This window comes from Stegostoma tigrinum, chromosome 34, assembly GCF_030684315.1.
Source record: "Stegostoma tigrinum isolate sSteTig4 chromosome 34, sSteTig4.hap1, whole genome shotgun sequence".
NCBI lineage: Eukaryota > Metazoa > Chordata > Chondrichthyes > Orectolobiformes > Stegostomatidae > Stegostoma > Stegostoma tigrinum.
In genome coordinates, this window is record NC_081387.1 from 1,159,776 (window position 1) to 1,180,727 (window position 20,952).

General features: G+C 47.4%; 2 protein-coding genes across 2 annotated transcripts in view; both read right to left on the reverse strand.

Moving 5' to 3' along the window:
* The window catches only part of LOC125467693 (antigen peptide transporter 1), a 218,801-nt gene that overhangs the window by 17,717 nt on the left and 180,132 nt on the right, over positions 1-20,952 (reverse strand). The gene's annotated exons all lie outside the window — the stretch shown is intronic.
* Positions 1,840-20,952, reverse strand: part of LOC125467692 (antigen peptide transporter 2-like) — a 30,264-nt gene continuing 11,151 nt past the window's right edge. The window contains exons 7-11 of the mRNA XM_059639744.1: positions 17,332-17,520; positions 9,273-9,446; positions 7,402-7,561; positions 6,876-7,012; positions 1,840-3,217 (exon numbers count right to left, since the gene is read on the reverse strand). Of these exons, the coding sequence (XP_059495727.1) occupies positions 3,002-3,217; positions 6,876-7,012; positions 7,402-7,561; positions 9,273-9,446; positions 17,332-17,520 (876 nt within the window). The 3' untranslated portion in view covers positions 1,840-3,001. The remainder of the gene's footprint in view (positions 3,218-6,875; positions 7,013-7,401; positions 7,562-9,272; positions 9,447-17,331; positions 17,521-20,952) is intronic.

Here is a 20,952-nt window from a genome sequence, read left to right on the forward strand (position 1 = left end):
ACCAGAAGGCCTTCGACAGGGTCTCTCATGCTTATGTGAGGGACGTTCTCTCCAAATTGGGTTTCGGGGAGGGCATCCGCAATTGGATCCGGCTGCTCTACACCAACATCGTTAGCGCAGTCTCGATCAACGGGTGGGAATCGTCAGATCTGGAGTCAGGCAGGGCTGCCCGCTCTCTCCTGCCTTGTTCGTGTGCTGTGTGGAGCCCTTCGCTGCATCCATCAGGAAGGATGTGAGCCTGAAGGGCGTGACTATCCCAGGCAGCGGAGGCCTTCAGGTCAAGACCACCCTGTACATGGACAATGTTGCCGTCTTCTGCACCGATCGTCGGTCGGTGAGTAGGCTGTTGGACATCTGCGGCCAGTTTGAACTGGCCTTGGGTGCCAAAGTCAATAGGGGTAAGAGCAAGGTCATGTTCTTCAGGAACTGGGACGACCGCTCCTTCATCCCCTTCACCGTCAGAACAGATTCCCTGAAGGTGCTGGGTGTTGAGTTCGGTGGAGCTGGGGCGTGCACTAAGCCTTGGGAGGAGCGTATCACCAAATTGAAGCAGAAGCTGGGCAGGTGGACGCTCCGGTCCCTCTCCATCGCGGGTAAGAACCTGGTTGTCAGGTGTGAGGGGCTTTCGGTACTGTTGTACGTGGCGCAGGCCTGGCCTATTCCCTGGACCTGCGCCGCTGCAGTCACCCGGGCCATCTTCCACTTCATTTGGGGGTCGAGGATGGACCGGGTCTGCAGGGATACCATGTACAAAGACCTGGAAAATGGGGGAAAGGGCATACCGAACGCCATCCTCGCCCTGACGGCTACCTTTGTGTGCGGCTGCATCAAGCTGTGCGTAGATCCTCAGTACGCAAACACCAAGTGTCACTACTTACTGAGGTTCTACCTGTCCCCGGTGTTGCGAAGGATGGGCCTGGCCTCGTTGCCGCGGAACGCTTCGAGTAATTGGACCGTCCCGTACCACCTGTTCTTCATGGAGAAATTTTTGAAGGGAAACACCTTTGACCACAAGGCAGTCAGGCAGTGGTCAGCACGTAGTATCCTCGAGACCCTTAGGGAAAAGGAGAGTGTGGATCCCGTCGTGTGGTTCCCCACACAGACTGCCAAAGTCATTTGGCAGAATGCCTCATCTCCAGAAATTTCAAACAAGCACAAGGACATTGCTTGGCTGGCGGTGAGAGGGGCTCTGCCAGTGAGATCCTTTATGCATGCACGGAATCTCTGCGCCACCGCACGCTGCCCTCGAGGTGGCTGCGGGGGGGACGAGACTGTCGATCACCTCCTTCTGGAGTGTGCCTATGCGCAGGAGGTCTGGAGGGAGATGCAGTGGTATTTGTCGAGGTTCGTCCCAAGCAGCTCCGTGACGCGGGATTCCGTGCTCTACGGGCTGTTTCCGGGGACACACACAGAGACCAACATCAACTGCGCCTGGAGGACCATCAATGCGGTGGAAGACGCTCTTTGGTCTGCCCGCAACTTGCTGGTCTGCCAGCTGAAAGAACTGACCCCGACCGAGTGTTGCAGACTGGCGCAGTCCAAGGTCCAGGACTACGTGCTGAGGGACGCGCTAAAGCTTGGGGCAGCCGCCGCCAAGGTGCGGTGGGGAAAGACCACTGTATGAAACCCCTCGTCCAGAATAGAAAAAAGGGCCCTATCTGGTAACTGGGCCCAGCTGGCGCCTTCCCCAACTGGTCAGGGGGCCAACGGGGACTGTGCGGGGTGACGACTGCCGGCGTATATTCTTTGCTTTGATTTTTTTTTCTTCTTTGTTTTGTTTTTTTCCTTTATTTGGTGTACGTACCCCCTGGGTAACCCGGAGCGGCTTGCATGACTGGGTCGGTGTATAAATATGTTTTATTTTTTGTACATCCTATGAATAAAGTATGTTTTATCAAATTAAAAAAAGGTGACGAAACGTCTGAAAACAAACCTTCCAGCTCAGCGAGCAAAGTCACATCCAGAACCTCAACCTGAGTCACACATCTTCTCAAAACTCGCTACTATACATAAGCTTTGCATACGGCATGGGTTTTAAATTTTGTTTAATCACCAGCAACTTAAACACCCTAAAATTGTAAGAAATAGGAACTAGAAGGGATCATTTGGCCTCTCTCAGGCTTGCGCCAATATTTGGGAAATCTATTTCCTCTTTCAATACTTCCAGTGAGCGAGCCTCCATTATCCTCTTAGGGTAGATAATTACAGACATTCACTATTGTCTGAGAGAAGAAATTCATTTGCATCCCAGTTTCAAATGAGCTGTCCCTTATTCTGTGATGATGTTCCCTCGTTCAAAATTCTCCCATGGGTGAAAACAGTTTCTCATCAACTGCCCTGTCAAACCTCCTCAGAATCACTGTTTCAATAAGAACACCTGTTATTCTTCTAGTCTGCTCCTGCTTTCTTGTTGCATCAGTCCCTTCAGCCAGGAATCAGACTGAATATCTTTTGAACTTACTCCAATGCCAGTCTACCCTTTTCTCAATATATAATAAAGACCTAAACTGGTGCAATACAGATAACCCATTTTCACCCTCTCATAGTCCCCCCCTTATCACCTCTCTAGCTTTTCTGCCAAAGCTTTTCCCCTCTGGGCTCACTCTCCATCGATCCACTAACTTCTCCCCATTTCCCCCTCCAACCCGTGTTATCAGCAATCTATGCCATCTTTTCCTAGCTACTATCTCTTCTGAAGGAGGGTCACTAGACTCCAAATATTAATTCTCTTTCTCCCTGCATAGACCAGCTGAGTTTCTCCCGCTTCTTTCTATTTTGTTTCATATTTCCATCATTCTTGTGCTTTAATTGAATGCACTTGAACCCAATTACAAACCTCACACTGCTGTGTGATACAATGACTACACCAAAAGCTCAGTTCAATATGTACAAAAGCAAAATACAAAACTGCTACTGGATCAGACAGTAAAATGAAGACAGTGTGTGGTTCAGGGACGGGTAGTTTTAATCACAGCTCCACGCCCTCTGTTTCAGAGTCTGGTTAAAACTCAGCTGTGCCCTGATCCCCGTTGTGAGACAGTCTCCGCAGCAGGCGGAAATAGCAGCCTTTTCTCTCCATTAATTCCTCATGCTTTCCCTCCTCCATCACCATTCCTCTCTCAATCACAAGGATCTTGTCAGCCTTTTCCACGGTCTTCAATCGGTGGGCAATAACCAGGATGGTTTGTCCCGTGTCCTTCGATAACGCCTGCTGGATCTGGGGGTGCGGCGGGGGGGACAGAGAGAGAGAGAGAGCGAGAGTATTACATATGCTCAGAGTCAGTGTGGCCTAATACCATCAGTGACCTGGAAGCACCTCTTTGGGCTGGGGGAGCTGGGAATGTTGCAAGTGTAAATTGTAGGGTCGTGGTCATGCACTGGTCACTGTCTCCATCAGAATGCAGAAAACTACCACTCCATCAGTAAGAAATCTGATCAATCTACACCCTTCCCTTCTTGGCAAGAGGAGGTCGACCTGCCTGGAAGCATTTACCCTGAGCTGCTTGGCTCAGTTGGAAAATCAAATCAATTGCATGAAAGTTGCAAGTTTATGGGTTGCTGAAGAGTTGCTGTTGGGGACTCTGTTTCAATGCCAATAATTTGGAAAACGTAAATGTGTAAACTAGCCGAGTGAAAATGAAAGTGAGAGTTTAACCACAGGAGAGAGATGATTTAGAGTATGACAGTTTATTGTTAAAAGTGGAAGACTAAGGCTAAAGTAAGTTAAAGTTAGTAAAAGGAACTAAAGTTCAAGTGAAGAAATTGATTTAAAAGTTTCAGGTTACTGCACAGTAGGCCAGCTCAGCCAAATGGAATGCTCATCATTTGACATGTGGGCAGTCAGGGTCATTTCTTATGACACAGACAAGTCCGTGTGCAGGAAGTGTCACAATAGATGAACGTGTGGTTGGAAAGTAGTGCGGGAGAGAGGGCTGTAGGTTCCTGGGACACTGGCACTGCCTCTGGGGAAGACGGCCCCTCTCCAAGGTGGACTGGTTCCACCTGGGACTGAGTTTCTTGTGGGTGCTTTGTTAGTGTTACTGTAAGGCCTCTAAACTGACTTGACACGAGTGTAGGAACCAAGAGAGAGAACAGTAGAGGAGAAGACCACGGTACCTAAAATGCTATGTAGCACTAAATTAGAGAATAAGAAGTTATTTGGTGAAGTCAGTGTAAGGGGCAAAGTCTGATTCAGGGTTACACTACATGTTGGTGAATACACAGAGTATAGGGAATCAGGTTAAGGAGATACAGATGCAGATTGCAAAGTAGAATTATGATGTGTTGATGGTGTTGGAGATCTGACTCATAGAAGAGCAAGACTGCTGTTAAATATTCCTCAGTATAAGGTATTCAGGAAAATACAAAAGGCAAAAGAGAGAGAGGTTGCTGTTTTTTAGTTAAGAAGAGCATTGCAGTTTTGAGCAAACAGAGTACTTCAGAGAGTTAAAGGTCAGAATCAATTTGCCCTAAGGAATACAAAATGTTTTGTTACATTGCTTAGTGTAGGCTATATGCAGCAGCAAGTGGGGAGTGTAAAGGAATAAATCTCCAGGGAAATTAAAGGGGAGTAAACATTGTAGAATATTTATCATGGAGGACTTTAATTATCTGCATATAGAATGGGATAGTGTGGTCTAAGGGACAGAGAGGGGCAATTGTTCCCAGAGTGTGTCCAGTCCAACAAGGAAGCAGGCATTGCAAGGCTGGGCTTCTGCAAATGAGGTTGGCCCAAGTAATAATGGGGAATTTAGGGAACAGTGATCATTGTATCAAAAAGTTTAAGATGTCTGTGAAAACGTCATTGGTCAATTCAACAGATTATTCAGGTAGAGAGAGGAATTTAAAGGTACAAGAACACAGCTGGACTGATAAAATGGAACAAAAGGTTGGTGGGGAAAACAACAGCTGAACAATGGTGAGGGGATGGTTTCGTACAGTCAACATATATTCTGTCAAAAAAGAAAAGTGGGACCATCAAATGAGAGCTCCATGGATGGCAACAAGATGAACATCTAGACACAAAAGATAAAAGTGCAATTGAGGGCGAGGAGGAATATTAAAGGTTTGGGGGGAGGTGAGAAATCAAATAAGATGAACAAAGAAATTATAAGAAAAGACTGGCAGCTAACATAAAAGGAAAATGCTACAGTCTTCGATAAGAATATCAATAGTAGGAAAGGGGCTGATTAAACATCAAAAAGGGGATCTACAAGTAAAAGCAAGAGGCAAATCAGATGTTAAAGGAATACTTTGCATCTGTCTTTACCTACAACACAGCTGCAGCCTAGGTCACAAGTCCAAATTTCAGGCCATTCAGCCCATTGAGTCTGGTCTGCCATTCAATTAGATCATGATTGATCTGATAATTTGGGTGTTAGAGGACTGGAGAATTGCATGATTTACATCCCTGTTTAAAAAGGTTGTAGAGAGAGACTGAGAAATTGCAGCCCAATCTCTATATAATCATTTGCAAGAAAGCTGCAAAGAAAACTATTTCAGAGAGTTTTAACAGTCACATCAAAAAACACTATTGACTTGAAGAGGAAAAATAGACTTGTTAAGTGGAAAATATACCTCACAACTCTGACGAGTTAACAAAGGCTTGATGAGGGTAATGCTGTTGATGTGAGTTATCTGGATTTCCAGAAGGTGTTTGAGACAAAGAATGCCATATAACAGATGTTTGAGTGAGCTTTTCTGTCCGGCCATAAAAGGAACAGTAGCAACATGGATACAAGTTTGAGTCGTTTAGGATAGGGTAACAGGATAATGGTTAATGGGTATTTTCTTGCGCTACTGGAAGGAGTGTAGTGTAGTTCTCTAGGGGGTCAGTGGTGGACCCTTGCTTTTCCCGATATTTATGAATAATGTGGATCTTGGTGTGCTGGGAACAATTTCCATATTTGCACATGAAGCAAAACTTGGAACAATTATAAATTGTGAAGGATGAGTGTGGTAATCCAAAAGGTAATTTACAATTGGAGGATTTGGCAGAGAGGTGGCAGATGAGGTTCAATACAGAAAAATGAGAGTTGATGGACTTAAGTACACAGAAAATGGAGAGATAGTATAAAATAAAGGGTATGATTCTAAAGTTTGTACAGGAGCGGAAGTTCCTGCTTGTATATGTACACATGTTATGAAAGGTTGCAGGACTGGTGGAGAGAAGTGTTACCAAAGCTACAATATTCCCGGCTTCATTTATAGAGGCAGAGAGGTTATGTTGAACTTATAACATACACGTTTCAACCTCAGCTGAAGTATTGTGGACAGTTGTGGGCGCCACATTATGGGAAATATGTTCATGTACTGGAGAGAGTGCAGAAGCAATTTAAAAGAATTGGCCCAGAGATTAAATACTTCAGCTTTTAAGAGAGACTGGGGAAGATACGACTGAGCTACTAGGGGAGGAGAAGGCTAAGAGGAGAGGAGATAGAAGTTTTCAAAATTGTGAGGTGTCTGAACAGAATAGAGAAGTAAGTAAAAGCTCATAAATGGATTGAGACGTTTTAAAGTGTTTTGCAAATGAAGTGAATGCAATGTGATAGAACTTTTCCATGCAGCAAATAGTTAGATAACGGCATATGCAGTACAGAAATTCGGTGCAGGTAGGTTCAATTGAGGCATTCAAAAGGACACTGTATGATTATATAAATAAATATGACTTACAGAGAAAAGCTGGAGATCAGTACAAAGTTCAAATTTTGAGAGTTACTGCAGGCAAAATGGGCTGAATGGACTCGTTCCGCAACATAATAACTCTGTCATTGAGATAAATCTGTTCCATCAGCAATAAATCCTACACTAACAGGGTGTAATAAAGCTCTATGTCACCAATAATAAGATTTTCTATGGAGCCAGAAACTGCTCACCGTGTGCTCACTTTCCATGTCAAGTGAGCTTGTTGCTTCATCGAGGATGAGGATTTGAGGTTGTCGGATGAGTGCTCGAGCAATGGCTATTCTCTGTTTCTCTCCAGCAGAGAGCTGTCCTCCTGCCTCTCCGACATCTGAATGGGAGGGTGGAATATTTCAGTAACGGTCACGTAGTATTGATGCAAGAAATATATTCTCCCTTTCCCTTTTTCCACACAGTGGGGAGAGCTCAGTCACCTGAGGAGCTCCTCAAGTGGCTCCTCTCTGAGATGGGAGGTGAGCTCACGACTGGTGTCACTCTTGACAGAGATCAATGGGAGTATTCCCCAAATCCGTAAACAGCCCAGCATCACTCACCATCACTGTCAATTAGTGTTACCCATCTTCACTCTCAAGAATGGAGTCCCTCAATATCACAGTTAATGACAGTCAAGCACACTAATGGAGTCCCTCACTGTCCCTCCTAATCATCCTGCACACACGCCCAGTCTCAGTGGGTATAGATGGTTGTTTCTGGCAGTACCTGTATTGTAGCCATGCTCCAGCCCCTCGATGAATTTGTGGGCATTAGCTTTTTGAGTTGCTGCAGTGACCGATGACATTGGACAGTTCTGGAGACCGTAACAGATATTCTCCCTGACAGAGAGCGCAAACAGCACAGGCTCCTGTCCCACAACGCCCAACTGAGGAGCAAAAATACAAGAATTTTGTTCAGAATCACCAGCAGACAGACAGACTCCAGTGTTGTTCCAGAATACTGTCGATGTGAGAGGACCAGGAGAACAGTAAAACCTGCACTCAGTGCTCACAAATGAACTGGGAGTGAGACAGTGAGTGTGGGCAACGGACAAACATCATTCAACACAGTTCAAGGCATCAGAGATCGAGAGAAGGATATTTTGAGTGTGGAACACACCAAAATTATGTGTAATTTGAGATGGATAGTAGAGCATTGGTACGCATGTCCCCCACTGACGCTGTTGGTAAAGCGGTATATTTGCCTTTATTATCTGGGGCACAGAATTTAAAGAGCAGGGAGGTGATGCTGGAACTGTGGAAAATATTGATGCGGTCACAGCGAGAGTGATGTGTGCAGTTCTGGAATTCACATTCTAGGTGAGATGTGATAGCACAGGAGAGGGTGCAGAGGAGACTTACCTGAATGCAGCTTGGACTGAAGAGTTTCAGTTATCAAAGAGAGATTGAACAGACTGGGGTTGTTTTCCTTACAGCAGAAGGGGCATGACAGAGATTTATAAAATGATGAGGAGCACAGACAGGAAGAAACTTTCCCTTGGCGAGGGATTAATGACCAGGAACACAGATTTAAGGCACAGGGCAGAAGGTTTAGAGGGCACACAAAGAAGCTTTTTTACCTCGGGGGAACCTGGAACTCACTGCCTGTAAGGGTGGTAGAGGCAGAAACCCTCAGAACATTTAACAGGTATTAAGATGGGCACTGGTGATACCAAGGCATAAAGGCTATGAACAAGTAGGATTAAAATAGTTAGGCAGCTGTTTTCGACCAGGTTAGACTTGATGGATCAAAGGGCTTTTGCCTATGCTGTAGAGTTCTAAAACAATAAATGCTAGCCTTATTTTGTAGGGGTAAAAATTGGAGGGTAAATACTGGTCAGGACTCCCAGGCTAACTCACCTGATTTCCTTCAGAAAGAGGCACTGGGTCCACACACACCCAGCAGAGCAAACAGATGATTCATACTTTGTCTGAATGACTCTATCAAGGAGAATAAGCCAAAGATTCACTGAGAAGCAGCTCAGGAGGGTGGGTCGACAGGTTTTAGGCTGGAGTGATGAAAATCAAAAGGTTCCTCTCCTCATAGGAGAGAAAACCTGTCAGAGGGAGGTGGGAGGGACGGTCCACAGTCAGCAATGGTCTTGCTCAAGGAGGTTGAGGTAAATTACATTGTCCACTCTGATCTGTCAGAGGGTGATAGCAATGGGCCTGTTTCAATCCAAATGTAGAGCCTCTTCCATGCCCCTAAAGGCTGCTGAGGATGGGAGTTAGGTCGAACATATAGACTGAGATTGGAGCTTTCTTTGTCAGTGGTATCGGGGCAATAGAACCAAAGTGGGTAGATTTAGAGAGACATAGATCAGATGTAACCTTCTTCATAGTGAACAGGCTGAAAGGCCACCTTCAAATGGGCAGAAAGCCAGAAACTAAGATCGAGGTAAAGCACCGTCTGAAAGTACAGGGCAAAGGAATAAGTGCCAGCACATGGAATGTTATCAGATTATTACGTGCCTTGACTTTTAGTGATATGGCAGCTCCTTATTCTGTTTATAACTTTCTCTCTGACCCTGGGGGTATATAACCTACTCTTTCTGTCTGTCCTGAGCGCTGGGGGGTATATCCCATGCTGTTCCTCACCTTGTTGTGGTAATATTTGTGTTCGTATTCCTCGATGGGTCTGCCATCCAGCAGGATCTGTCCAGACTGAGGTTTATAAAATCTCTCGAGCAGATTCACACACGTTGTCTTCCCCCCACCAGAGGGTCCCACCAGGGCCGTGATCTCACCACGCTTCAGCTCAAAGGATACGTTCTGGAAAGAAATAGGACACACACAAGGAGCAGGTCAGCACAGCACAAAACAGGACACAGAAATTGCTGGTTTATCACTGGGAAAGAATGGTTAAGACAGGTTCGCTTGTACCACTGTGTCAGAAACTAGATTATGAATGGTTATATTGAACTCATAAATCCAACAAGTCCCTTTTCAACACGAGGACATACAGGCAAAATGTGGCTGTGGATGTAAATTCACTGCCTACCTGACAGATACCTGTGTGAACCCAGAGATTATTACCCCTGTTGTAATCAGAGATATGCCCAACAGAGTAACTTAAGAAGAAGAGTCAGTAAGTGGCTAGCTCTCCACCCCGACACCCCTGCCACACCTCAGGAGATGGCCACCTTCTGCTCACATGCTTGTGGTTTGCCCTTCCCTATTTGTATATTCCTGAACATACAAATATACATCGAATGCAGCCACTAATCTGTGTTTGTTAGTGCATCAATGTGCTCATGTGGGCTAGTATGCTGTGAAGGTCACAGCTGAAGGACAGCTATTTGACACACCTGCGCTTCATGTAAAATAAAAGGCATGTCCTCACTCTGAATGCTGAAAGGAACCACGACAAAAATTTTTCAGTTAAACTGCAAAGAGAAAAACCTCAAAATTGACTGCTCAACTAACAATGTTGGCCTTATTGTATCATCCAACGCAGAGGCTGACATATTCGCTATCTACTCTTCACTAACAACTCAGAGACTGATCCATACATAATTTCACTTTTATTTTGGACTCACTTTGTGTGCCTGTGTTATATTTTCTTGGGTTTCACTGACTGATGAACTCACTCTTTAATTCAAGAATGCAGAGTTAAATTGACTCTTTTTCAATTATATGAGTGTGTTTGGATGTGGGAGAGAGGCATTCTATAGGGAACTTTTTTAATGAACATTGTTCTGACCAATTAAGAGGGTGAGTGAATAAAGAAAGGGAGACGGTTCATCTGAATTTGCTGATAATGTGAAATAGATGTGAACGCACGTTGTGATGAAACTGGATAGATGGGATTTAGTGGAGGAAAGTGTGAGGTCATGCACTTTGGTGGAAGACTCAAAGGGCAGGTGATTATTTAAATGGAGAGAGAGAGACTCCAAAAAGTGCACATGGGTGTTCTTGTGAAACACGAATTAGCATGCAGGTGTAGCAAGTAATGAAGGAGGTGTTTAGGGCTTGGTTACTGGGGAGATTAAAAACAGAGAAGTCTTTTTACAACTACACAGGGTCCTGCGAAGCCATACCTGGAGTACTGGGTACAGTTTTGATCCCTGTATTTAAGAAAGTTCAAAATAAATTCACATGGTGATTCTTGAGGAATGGCTAAACAGATTAGGTCTTTATTCATTCGAGTTCAGAAGAATACTGGGTGATTTTATTGACAGGCTGATTCTGAGAGGGTTTGATAGGGGTGATGTCGAGAAGAAGTTTCTGCTCCAGTGAGAGTCTCAAATTAGGGGACGTATTTACAATATAACAGCCCACTCATTGAAAACTGATACATGACGGAAATTCTTCTCCCAGAATGTCTGGACTTCCCTACCACAAAGGGTTGTTGGGGTTAGAGCACTGGAAGTAATTTAAGAGGGTTACATGTGGAGATATATTACTTAACATCAGAGCCAGCAAGAGAGAGGTGAGGCCCATGACAGATTAGACAGTTTTTGATTGAAAACTGGTCACAAATGCACCAATCAATGTCAGGTGTCACCAGCCTTACGACAACTATCTGATTGGCTCCTGGGCAGGAGAGGAGCTTGTGTGTTTACAATAAAGGGGGAGATAGGTCTCCCATTTCTGAAGGAGCGTAGTATGTCTGTCTGTCTATCAGTCTCTCTCTCTCTCTCCCCCTCTCCCTCACCGTGTGAGCGGTAAAAATAACTGGAGAAAGCCACAATGTGGAGAAATGTGAGGTGATACACTTTGGCAAGAATAGAGGAGATGAATATTATTTGTATGGTGCAAAACTGTAGTAAGCTCCAGAGCAGAGGTATTTGGATGTCATTGTCCATAAATGATAAAAAGCAAGTATCCAAGCTCAATGGGTCGTAGGAAGACAAATGGAACAAAGGGAATGGTGAATAAAAATAGGGAGGTTTACCTAAAACTATACGAGGCACGGGGCAGACGCAAGCTGGAAAACTGGCAACAGTTTTGTTCCCCCTAACGAAGGTAAGATATTGCAGGCAGTCCACAGCAGGTTCATTCGGCAGATCCCAGCTATGGAGACGCTGTTTTACGAGGAGAGGTTGAAGTGTCTGGGTGTGGGTTCACTGGACATGATTACTGAAGACTGAGATAGGCAGATTTTTAATCAGCAAGGAAATCCAGGATTATGGAGAAGAAACTGGACTTGAGGATTTTCAGATCAGCAGAGCAGAGCAAACCCAATAAGCCAGATGGCCTACTTTAGCTCCTGTATCTTATGGTCTTAATGCATTCACTTGCTAATCTTAGATTTCATCGAAATCCACTGAAACATAACCTTCAATACCTAATCTGAGATCTCACTGTAATCTATTGCGGTGATATGTTCTGCACTTGACCTGTGGTATCACTGAGATCTACTGCAACAGTACACATTATAGCAAATTTTGAGAAGAACTGTGTAAGAACTGTGACAAACACTACATTGGGCAAACAGGCAGAAAGCTAGCCAGCAGGATTCATGAACATCATCTAGCCACAAAAAGACATGATCCACTATCACCAGTATCCTTACATACAGATGAGGAAGGACACCACTTTGATTGGGACAACACATCCATTTTAGGACAAGCCAAGCAGAGACACGCACGAGAATTCCTAGAAGCATGGCATTCCAACCGGAATTCCATCAACAAACACATTGATTTGGAGCCAATCTACCATCCTCTAAGAAAAAGAACAGGAAATGACATCACCAAAGCAGGAAATGACATCTCCAACCCAAGGAAACCTAAACAGATAAATAGAAAGCGGGACATAACACCAGCGCTTCTCTGGAGGCTCACTGATGATGTTACCTAGAATGGTGACTGATTATCTGGGAACGAACCTTCCATCTCAGTGAACCAGCTTACATCCAGAACAAAATAAAGACCCTCTCTTCTGTGGACCGAGAGGAGGAGAGCGCTGTGTTGGAGGTGGAAGGAAGACGTCGGGTTGGCTGTGCATCCTTGCAACAGGTGGATCTTAATGCTGGCTTCGGCCTAACGCTGGTTCAGAGGAGCAGCCAACCTGCAACGACGGCTGTGGCGAGTGCTCGTGCCCGGGTCAGGGGGTCCGGAACACCATCCGCGTTTCCGTGAAGGTGGATGAAGGTGCACCTGTGGACCGCACCTTCTTCAGGAAGACGGTCCTGTTGGACTGTTGTGGGTTCACTGCCGTGGACATTTACTGCCTGGAGGATTTCCCCGGAGGAGGTTTTTACAATATAATCTTCAGGAGTGCCAAGCTCTGCGAGCGCTTCCCGGAGGTTTTCAAGGAGAAAGGAGGTGAAGGCCCCCTCTCTGTACTGACCGTTGTCCCACTGTTTGTGATGCCAGTGCAGAGGAGCCGTATGGTGACTGTACACATGGACAACCCGCATGTGCCAGCAGTTGATGTCCTGACATTCCTCGGAACGTAGCTGAAGGTGGAAGGGGACCTAACTGACATCATGGACCCCTTCGGGATCTGGACCAGTAAGAGGCAGGTCAGGGTGACGCTGAGGACGAGCGCTGACGGGAACATTGTAGACCCACCGTCTAGCTTCGCGATCAGCGGGAGCAAGGGCTACCTGGCCTACGCAGGGCAACCCAAAGGCTGCCATGCCTGTGGTAGGTCAGGTCACGTGGCGGCCGACTGCAAAGTCACCATCTGCAGGAACTGCAGGGAGGAGGCACACCTTGCAAAGGATTGCCCACGAGAGAGAAGCTGCAACATTTGCAGGGAAGCGGGCCACCTCTATAGGGCATGCCCGCAGCGGGGGACCACCTACGCCCAGGTCGCTGGCTGGGGCAATACGGGGAAAGCCCCCCCGGAGGAGAGGAAGGCACCAGGCCCCTGCAAGGGCTCCCCTAGTGAGCAGGAGGGCCAGGTCGTGCAGGAGGGCCCAGCCCCGCAGGACGGACCCGAGGACAGCAAAGTGCCCCTCCAGGCTCCGCTCCCCACAAACAACCCGGAGTCGATGGAGGCGGAGACAGGCGACCCAGGGGAGTGGACGACGGTCCAGAAAGCGAGGAGGAAGGCGCGCCGGTGGGCCCCGGCACAACCATCAGGCGGGAAGAGGCAGCTACAGGGGGGCTATAAGAGCTCCTCTGAGGGAGATTCAGAGGAGGCCTGCCCAAAGCAGAAGCGAAAGATCTCAAGGGAGAAGGAAAGTAGCACCCCGATTCCAGGTGACGGGAGGCGTCCTGAGGCTCCGTCCAACACCCAGCCACGTGCCGCTGGGGCCCTGGAAGCCCCCTGGAACTTCCAGGCGGGAAGCAGGAAACAGCATGTCCCCAGCCTGACCCAGAGCCGGACTCTCCTGCCTCCGTACCCCCGATGGGGGGGTGCCACCCGGAAGGCAGCACCGCCTAGTGCCTGACGTCACCTACAGGAACGCTCCCCTGAGGCTGATCAATGTGTACGCCCCAGCGGTACAGAGTGAGCGGTTGGCCGTCCTGCAGCGGCTTCCACCCCTGCTGGCTACGTCCAGGCCGGTCATCCTAGGCGGAGACTTCAACTGCATCATCGATGCAGATGGAAGATCTGGCGTGGGGACAGCGGGTGGGAGGAGTCACTGGATGTCACGTCCAGATTCCTGATGGGCACGGTGAAGGACGCCGAGCTGCTCGACGTCTTCAGCACCCCTGCAGACGGAGCGCAGTGGAGATACACCTGGTCGCGGCCAGACGGGTCTATCCACTCAAGGATAGACTTCCTGTTTGTGACACAGGCGTTCTCGGTCAGGTCCACCGGCGTCGAGCCGGTGTTCTTCTCTGACCACTGCCTCCTGCTGGCCAACTGTCACTTACAGGACGACCAGCAGGCCGGCAAGGGGACGTGGAAGCTCAACATGACTCTGACCCCAGAGAACGTCGAGGACATTAAGAGGGAGTACGCCGGTTGGAGAACAGTGAAACCCCTCTTTGAGTCTCCGGGCGACTGGTGGGAGACGGTGAAGGAGAAAGTCAAGAGGTTCTTTGTCCTCAAGGGTGTTCAGAAGGCAAGAGAGAGGGCGGGGAAAGCTGTCGCGACTCCAGAAAAGGGTGCAGAACCCTCTCCTTCTGCAGTCAATGTGGGTCGATGTCACGGAGGACCTCCGCGAGGTGAGGGGCCAGCAAGCCTCGCTCTTCGCCGCGGAGACCTCCAGGATAATCTTCTGGTTCAGAGTCCGCTCTGTGGAGCGGGACGAGATGTGCTCGCGTTTCTTCTTTCAGAAGGTGCACAAAGAGAGCTCTGTGCTTAGCCGGCTGAAGGAGGACCATGGCTCGGTGACGTCGTGTCGGCCTGACATTTTGAGGATCAGCAGATCCTTCTATGCCGGACTGTACGACATGAAGCCCAGGGACAGCACGGCCTCCGAGTCGTTCCTGTCGTCTATCACGGAGGTCTTGAACGACGGCACGAGGGAGTGGCTGGACCGGTCGATATCCCTGTACGAGCTGACCAGAGCCCTCAAGTCCTTTTGAGAGGAATAAGACTCCCCGGAGCGACGGCTTACCTGTCGAGCTGTATTCCACTCTGTGGGATCTGATCGGCCATGACCTGCTGGAGGTGTACGATAGTGCGCTTCGGACAGGGAAAATGTGCAAGTCCACGAGGAAGGGCATCATCACCCTCATTTACAAGAGGAAGGGGGAGAGGGAAGAAATTAAGAATGGGCGTCCCATTTCACTATTGAACGTGGACTACAACATCCTGGCCAAGGTCATAGCCAACCGGGTCAGGTCTGTCCTGGAGTCGGTGATTCACCCTGACCAAACCTGTGCTGTGCCGGGCAGAAAGATCACCGAAAGCCTCGTGCTCATCAGGGATACGATTGCCTATGTGCAGGACAGGAGGGTGGACACCTGCCTCGTCAGCCTGGACCAGGAGAAGGCCGTCGACAGGGTCTCTCATGCTTCCGTGAGGGACATCCTCTCCAAATTGGGGTACGGGGAGGGCACCCACAATTTGATCTGGCTGCTCTACACCAACATCGTTAGCGCAGTCTCGATGAACGAGTGGGAATCAGACAGTTTTCCCGTCAGATCTGGAGTCAGGCAGGGCTGCCCGCTCTCTCCTGCCTTGTTCGTGAGCTATATGGAGCCCTGCGCCGCATCCATCCGGAAGGACGTGAGCCTGAAAGGTGTGACTATCCCAGGCAGCTGAGGCCTTCAGGTCAAGACCTCCCTGTACCTGGACGTTGTCGCCATCTTCTGCACCAATCGTCGGTCAGTGAGTAGGCTGTTGGACATCTGCGGCCAGTTTGAACTGGCCTCGGGTGCCAAAGTCAATAGGGGTAAGAGCGAGGCCATGTTCTTCAGGAACTGGGACGACCGCTCCTTCATCCCCTTCACCGTCAGGACAGACTACCTGAAGGTGCTGGGTGTTTGGTTTGGTGGAGCTGGGGCATGCACTAAGACTTGGGAGGAGCGTATCACCAAACTGAAGCAGAAGCTGGGCAGGTGGACGCTCCAGTCCCTCTCCATCGCGGGTAAGAACCTGGTTGTCAGGTGCGAGGGGCTTTCAGTACTTTTGTACGTGGCGCAGGCCTGGCCTATTCGGGAAAAGGAGAGGGTGGATCCCATCGTGTGGTTCCCCACGCAGACTGCCAAAGTTGTTTGGCAGAACGCCTCATCGCCAGAACTTTCAAACAAGCACAAGGACATTGCTTGGCTGGCGGTGAGAGGGGCTCTACCAGTGAGATCCTTTATACATGCCCGGAATCTCTGCGCCACTGCACGCTCCCCTCGAGGTGGCTGCGGGGGGGACGAGACTGTCGATCACCTCCTGGAGTGTGTCTATGCACAGGAGGTCTGGAGGGGGATGCAGTGGTAGTTGTCGAGGTTTGTCCCGCGCAGCTCCGTGACACGGGACTCCATGCTCTACGGGCTGTTTCCCGGGATGCACACCGAGACCAACATCAACTGCGCCTGGAGGACCATCAATGCGGTGAAAGACGCTCTTTGGTCTGCCCGCAACTTGCTGGTCTGCCAGCTGAAAGAACTGCCCCGACCAAGTGTTGCAGACTGGCACACTCCAAGGTCCAGGACTACGTGCTGAGGGACGCGCTAAAGCTTGGGGCAGCCGCTACCAAGGCGCGGTGGGGAAAGACCACCGTATGAAACCCCTCGTCCAGAATAGAAAAAAGGGTAATCTGGTAACTGGGCCCAGTTGGCGTCTTCCTCAACTGGTCAGGGGGCCAACAGGGACTGTGCGGGGAGATGACTGCCGGGGTATTTTCTCTGCTTTGTTTTTTTTCTTCTTTGTTTTGTTTTTGCCTTTAGTTGGTGTACGTACCCCCTGGGTAACCTGGAGTGGCTTGCAGGACAGGGTAGGTGTACAAATGTTTTATTTTTTGTACATTCTATGAATAAAGCATATTTTTTCAAATAAAAAAAATAGGTGACGAAACGTCTGAAAACCAACCTTCCAGCTCAGCGAGCAAACTCACATCCAGTATACATTATAGTAACAGAATCAGTGCAGGCACGATGGGACCAATGGCCTCCTTCTGTCCCATAACAATTCTGTAATTCCGATCTCACTCGTGTCCACTTGAACATTGTCTTCAGTATTTCATCCAGATGTCAGAGATGTACTTTTAATATTATTTTCAGTACCTCATATAGGATCATTCTGGGATCCATTGTAACATTTTAATTGCTGATCTCAGAGGGTACTGAAGATGAATTGATTATAACCTTACCTTTAAGGCCTGAATGTTGGGTCTCGTTGGATAAGAGAAGGACACATTTTGGAATTCCACATGGCCTTTCACAGTCTCCTTTACCAGCTTCCCATCTGTAGGAACTGTGGATTTCCGATCCAGGTAATCAAACACTTTCTCGGCTGCTCCCACTGAGTGGGTCATCTCCGAGTACATGTGAACCAGGGTCTGTTTAAATAAACAGAGAGCAGCTTTATTTTGGCCATGTCCATATCCTTCCTCACAAGTAAAGACCAAACATAGTAACGCATGAACCAACAACACATGACATACAGCAATTGCTAAAAAGGAGACATGAAGCTGAAGCTGGAAGTTAGAGAGCTGTTTCTGCTGTAACCAACAAGGATGTTAACAAGAGCCAGGCCTCAAGGGGATCTCATGGTAATGCTGTCTATTTGGGTGCAGTGAGTGAAAATGAGTTGTAAATTTCATCAATTTAATGTTTATTGATTCAAACACCCTAACCCAAAAGCAGTGGTACATCTAGATTGCCATGAGAAACAATTCCAGAGGCTGGTATCCTGTCACCCTTTACTTACACACGGAAAGTCCTTGACACTGATCCAGCTCTCTCAGAAAGCAGGAACTCTGACAGTAGCTCTATTTTTATATATCAGCTGGGGTTCCCTGTTTGGGCTGTTACCCTGATCCACTTATTCTATTGTTTCCACCTGACTGACCTTGTTACAATCACTGCACCATAAAATAGTGACATTGTCTAACTCTCCATCAGTGTCTTGGAGTGCCATGTTGGTAAATAAGCTGGTCGCGTCAAAAGAGAGAACGGAGACATGCTATTGCTGCCAAAGTGGAAATCTTGTGTGGTCTGTGCAAACTTGAAGGAGTCCTTCACTGTGTTTGTGGAAAACCAACTTAAAACTGGTGCAGTGCTCAAAAGCGTAGAAAACAGGAGCCGCAGTCAGAGATTCAGGCTTTCGAGCCTGCTCCCCCATTCAATACGATCATGGCTGACCATCCAGCCTCAGTCTCTTGTAGCCACTTTCCCACCGTACCATTTGAGCCCTTTAGCCCAAGAACTATATCTAACTCCATCTTTGAAAACATTCAATGATTTAGCCTCAACTATTTTCTATGGCAGAGAATTCCACAGGCTGACGCTTGTCTGGCTGAAGACATTCCTCCTCATCTCAGTCCTAAATGGCATACCCCATATCCTTAAATTGTGAACGCTGGTTCTCGGCTCCCTGGCCATGGGAACATACTTGCTGCTTTTATCCTGTCTGCTCCTATTACATTGTTACACGTTTCTATAAGATTCCACTCTCATTGTCCTTAACTCCGGTGATTACAGCCCTAAGTGATCCAATCTCTCTTCATACATCAGTACTGCCATCCCAGGAATCAGTCTGGAAAATGTTTGTTACATTCCCTCTACACCCAGAACATCTTTCCTCAGATAAGAAGACCAAAACTGCACACAATATGCCACATGTAATCTCACATAGATCCTGTAAAATTGCAGCAAGACATCCCGCTCCTGGACTTGAAGTCTCTCACTATGAAAGCATACTATTCACTTTCTTCATCGCCTACTGCACCTGCAGCTGCATGAACCTTTCAGCAACTGGAGTACAAGAGGGAGACCCAGGTCTTATTGCATCTTCCCCTTTCTGAATCTATCACTGTTCAGACAATAAATAGGTCTCTGATGAAGGGTCTAGGCCCGAAACGTCAGCTTTTGTGCTCCTGAGATGCTGCTTGGCCTGCTGTGTTCATCCAGCTCCACACTTTGTTATCTTATAATAAATAGGTCTTCTTGTTTTTGTTTCCAAAGTGGATAACATCAAACTTATCCACATTATACTTCATCTGCCATGTATTTGCCCACTCACTCAACTCATCCAAATCACATTGAAGCATCTCTGCATCCTCCTCACAGCTCCCTTCTACTCAGCTTTTTGCCTTCTGCAAATCTGGAGATATTACATTGAGTTTCATCATCAAAAATCATAAACATATATACTAGCGAGTAGCTAGGGTCCAAGTACTGACCGCACTATGGAAGTAGGGAGAATGCTAACGAGTTGAGAAGATTTGTAGCTCAGGTTGAGGTTCTGGATGTGAGTTTGCTCGCTGAGCTGGAAGGTTCGTTTTCAGACGTTTCATCACCATTCTAGGTAACATCAACAGTGAGCCTCCGGTGAAGCGCTGGTGTTATGTCCCACTTTCTATTTATGTTTAGGTTTCCTTGGGTTGGAGATGTCATTTCCTGCATTGGTGATGTCATTTCCTGCTTTTTTTCCTCAGAGGGAGGTAGATGGGCTCCAAATCAATGTGTTTGTTGATGGAGTTCCGGTTGGAATGCCATGCTTCTAGGAATTCTCATGTGTGTCTCTGTGTGGTTTATCCTAAAATGGATGTGTTGTCCTTCCTCATCTGTATGTACATAGCATGAGAATTCCTAGAAGCATGGCATTCCAACCGGAACTCCATCAACTAACACATTGATTTGGAGCCCATCTACCTCCCTCTGAGAAAAAAAGCAGGAAATGACATCGCCAACCCAAGGAAACCTAAACATATAAATAGAAAGTGGGACATAACACCAGCGCTTCACCGGAGGCTCACTGGTGATGTTACCTAGAATGGTGATGAAACGTCTGAAAAAGAACCTTCCAGTTCAGCGAGCAAACTTACATCCAGTAGGGAGAATGTGTTCAGACAGATTTATCATATTAAGCAGAAGGTTAATTGCATTATCAGTTCAAATTAAGTAAATTTCTGGTGTGGCTGTGTTTCAGACAGGTTTAGTTTACAGTGAGGTTGTCAATAGATGCGCATCATGCATAGTAGATGGATGACATTTGCTGGAATTTCCTCCAGGTTTGACCTGTGCTAACGTTGTTACTAATTTCCACAAGAAGCTCTCCTTTGACAGAAAGGCCACTAACCTTCCAGCACTTGCATATTTCTGATATATAGGTGACATGTTTAGGAGATTTCAGCCTGCTGCCCAAAACATTTCTCTACAAAGCTTAATGAACTCCAAATAAGTGGTAGCTGATGAAGACATCCAGAAAGGGAGAATCTAAACATCGCCCCTTACCATTCAGGTGGTGTTACGGTCACAGTACCTCCACTATCAACATCCTGGGCCTTACCATTGACCAGAAACTCAAGTAGACTCACAAAATAAGCAGACCAGAGGTTGGGAAGACAATAGCGAATAACTCACTTCTTGACTCCCCAAAGCCTGTCCACCACCTCCAAGGCACAAGCCAGGACTGTGATGGAATAGTGATCAGAGATAATGGGAACTGCAGATGCTGGAGAATCCGAGATAACAAAGTGTGGAGCTGGATCAACACAGCAGGCCAAGTAGCATCTTAGGAGCACAAAAGCTGACATTTCGGGCCTAGACCCTTCATCAGAAAAGGGTTTTCATCCAGCTCCACACTTTGTTATCTGTGATGGAATACTTCCCACTTCCTTGGATGGGTACACAGACGGGAACGTGCAAGGACTAGATAAGAATGCTCCATGAAGGCAATGGATTGTGCAGGTATTAGACTGAATCAAAAGGGAAGGAGTGGAAATGTAAAGGGATGGGAAGGCACTGTAAGCAAATTGGATAGGAAT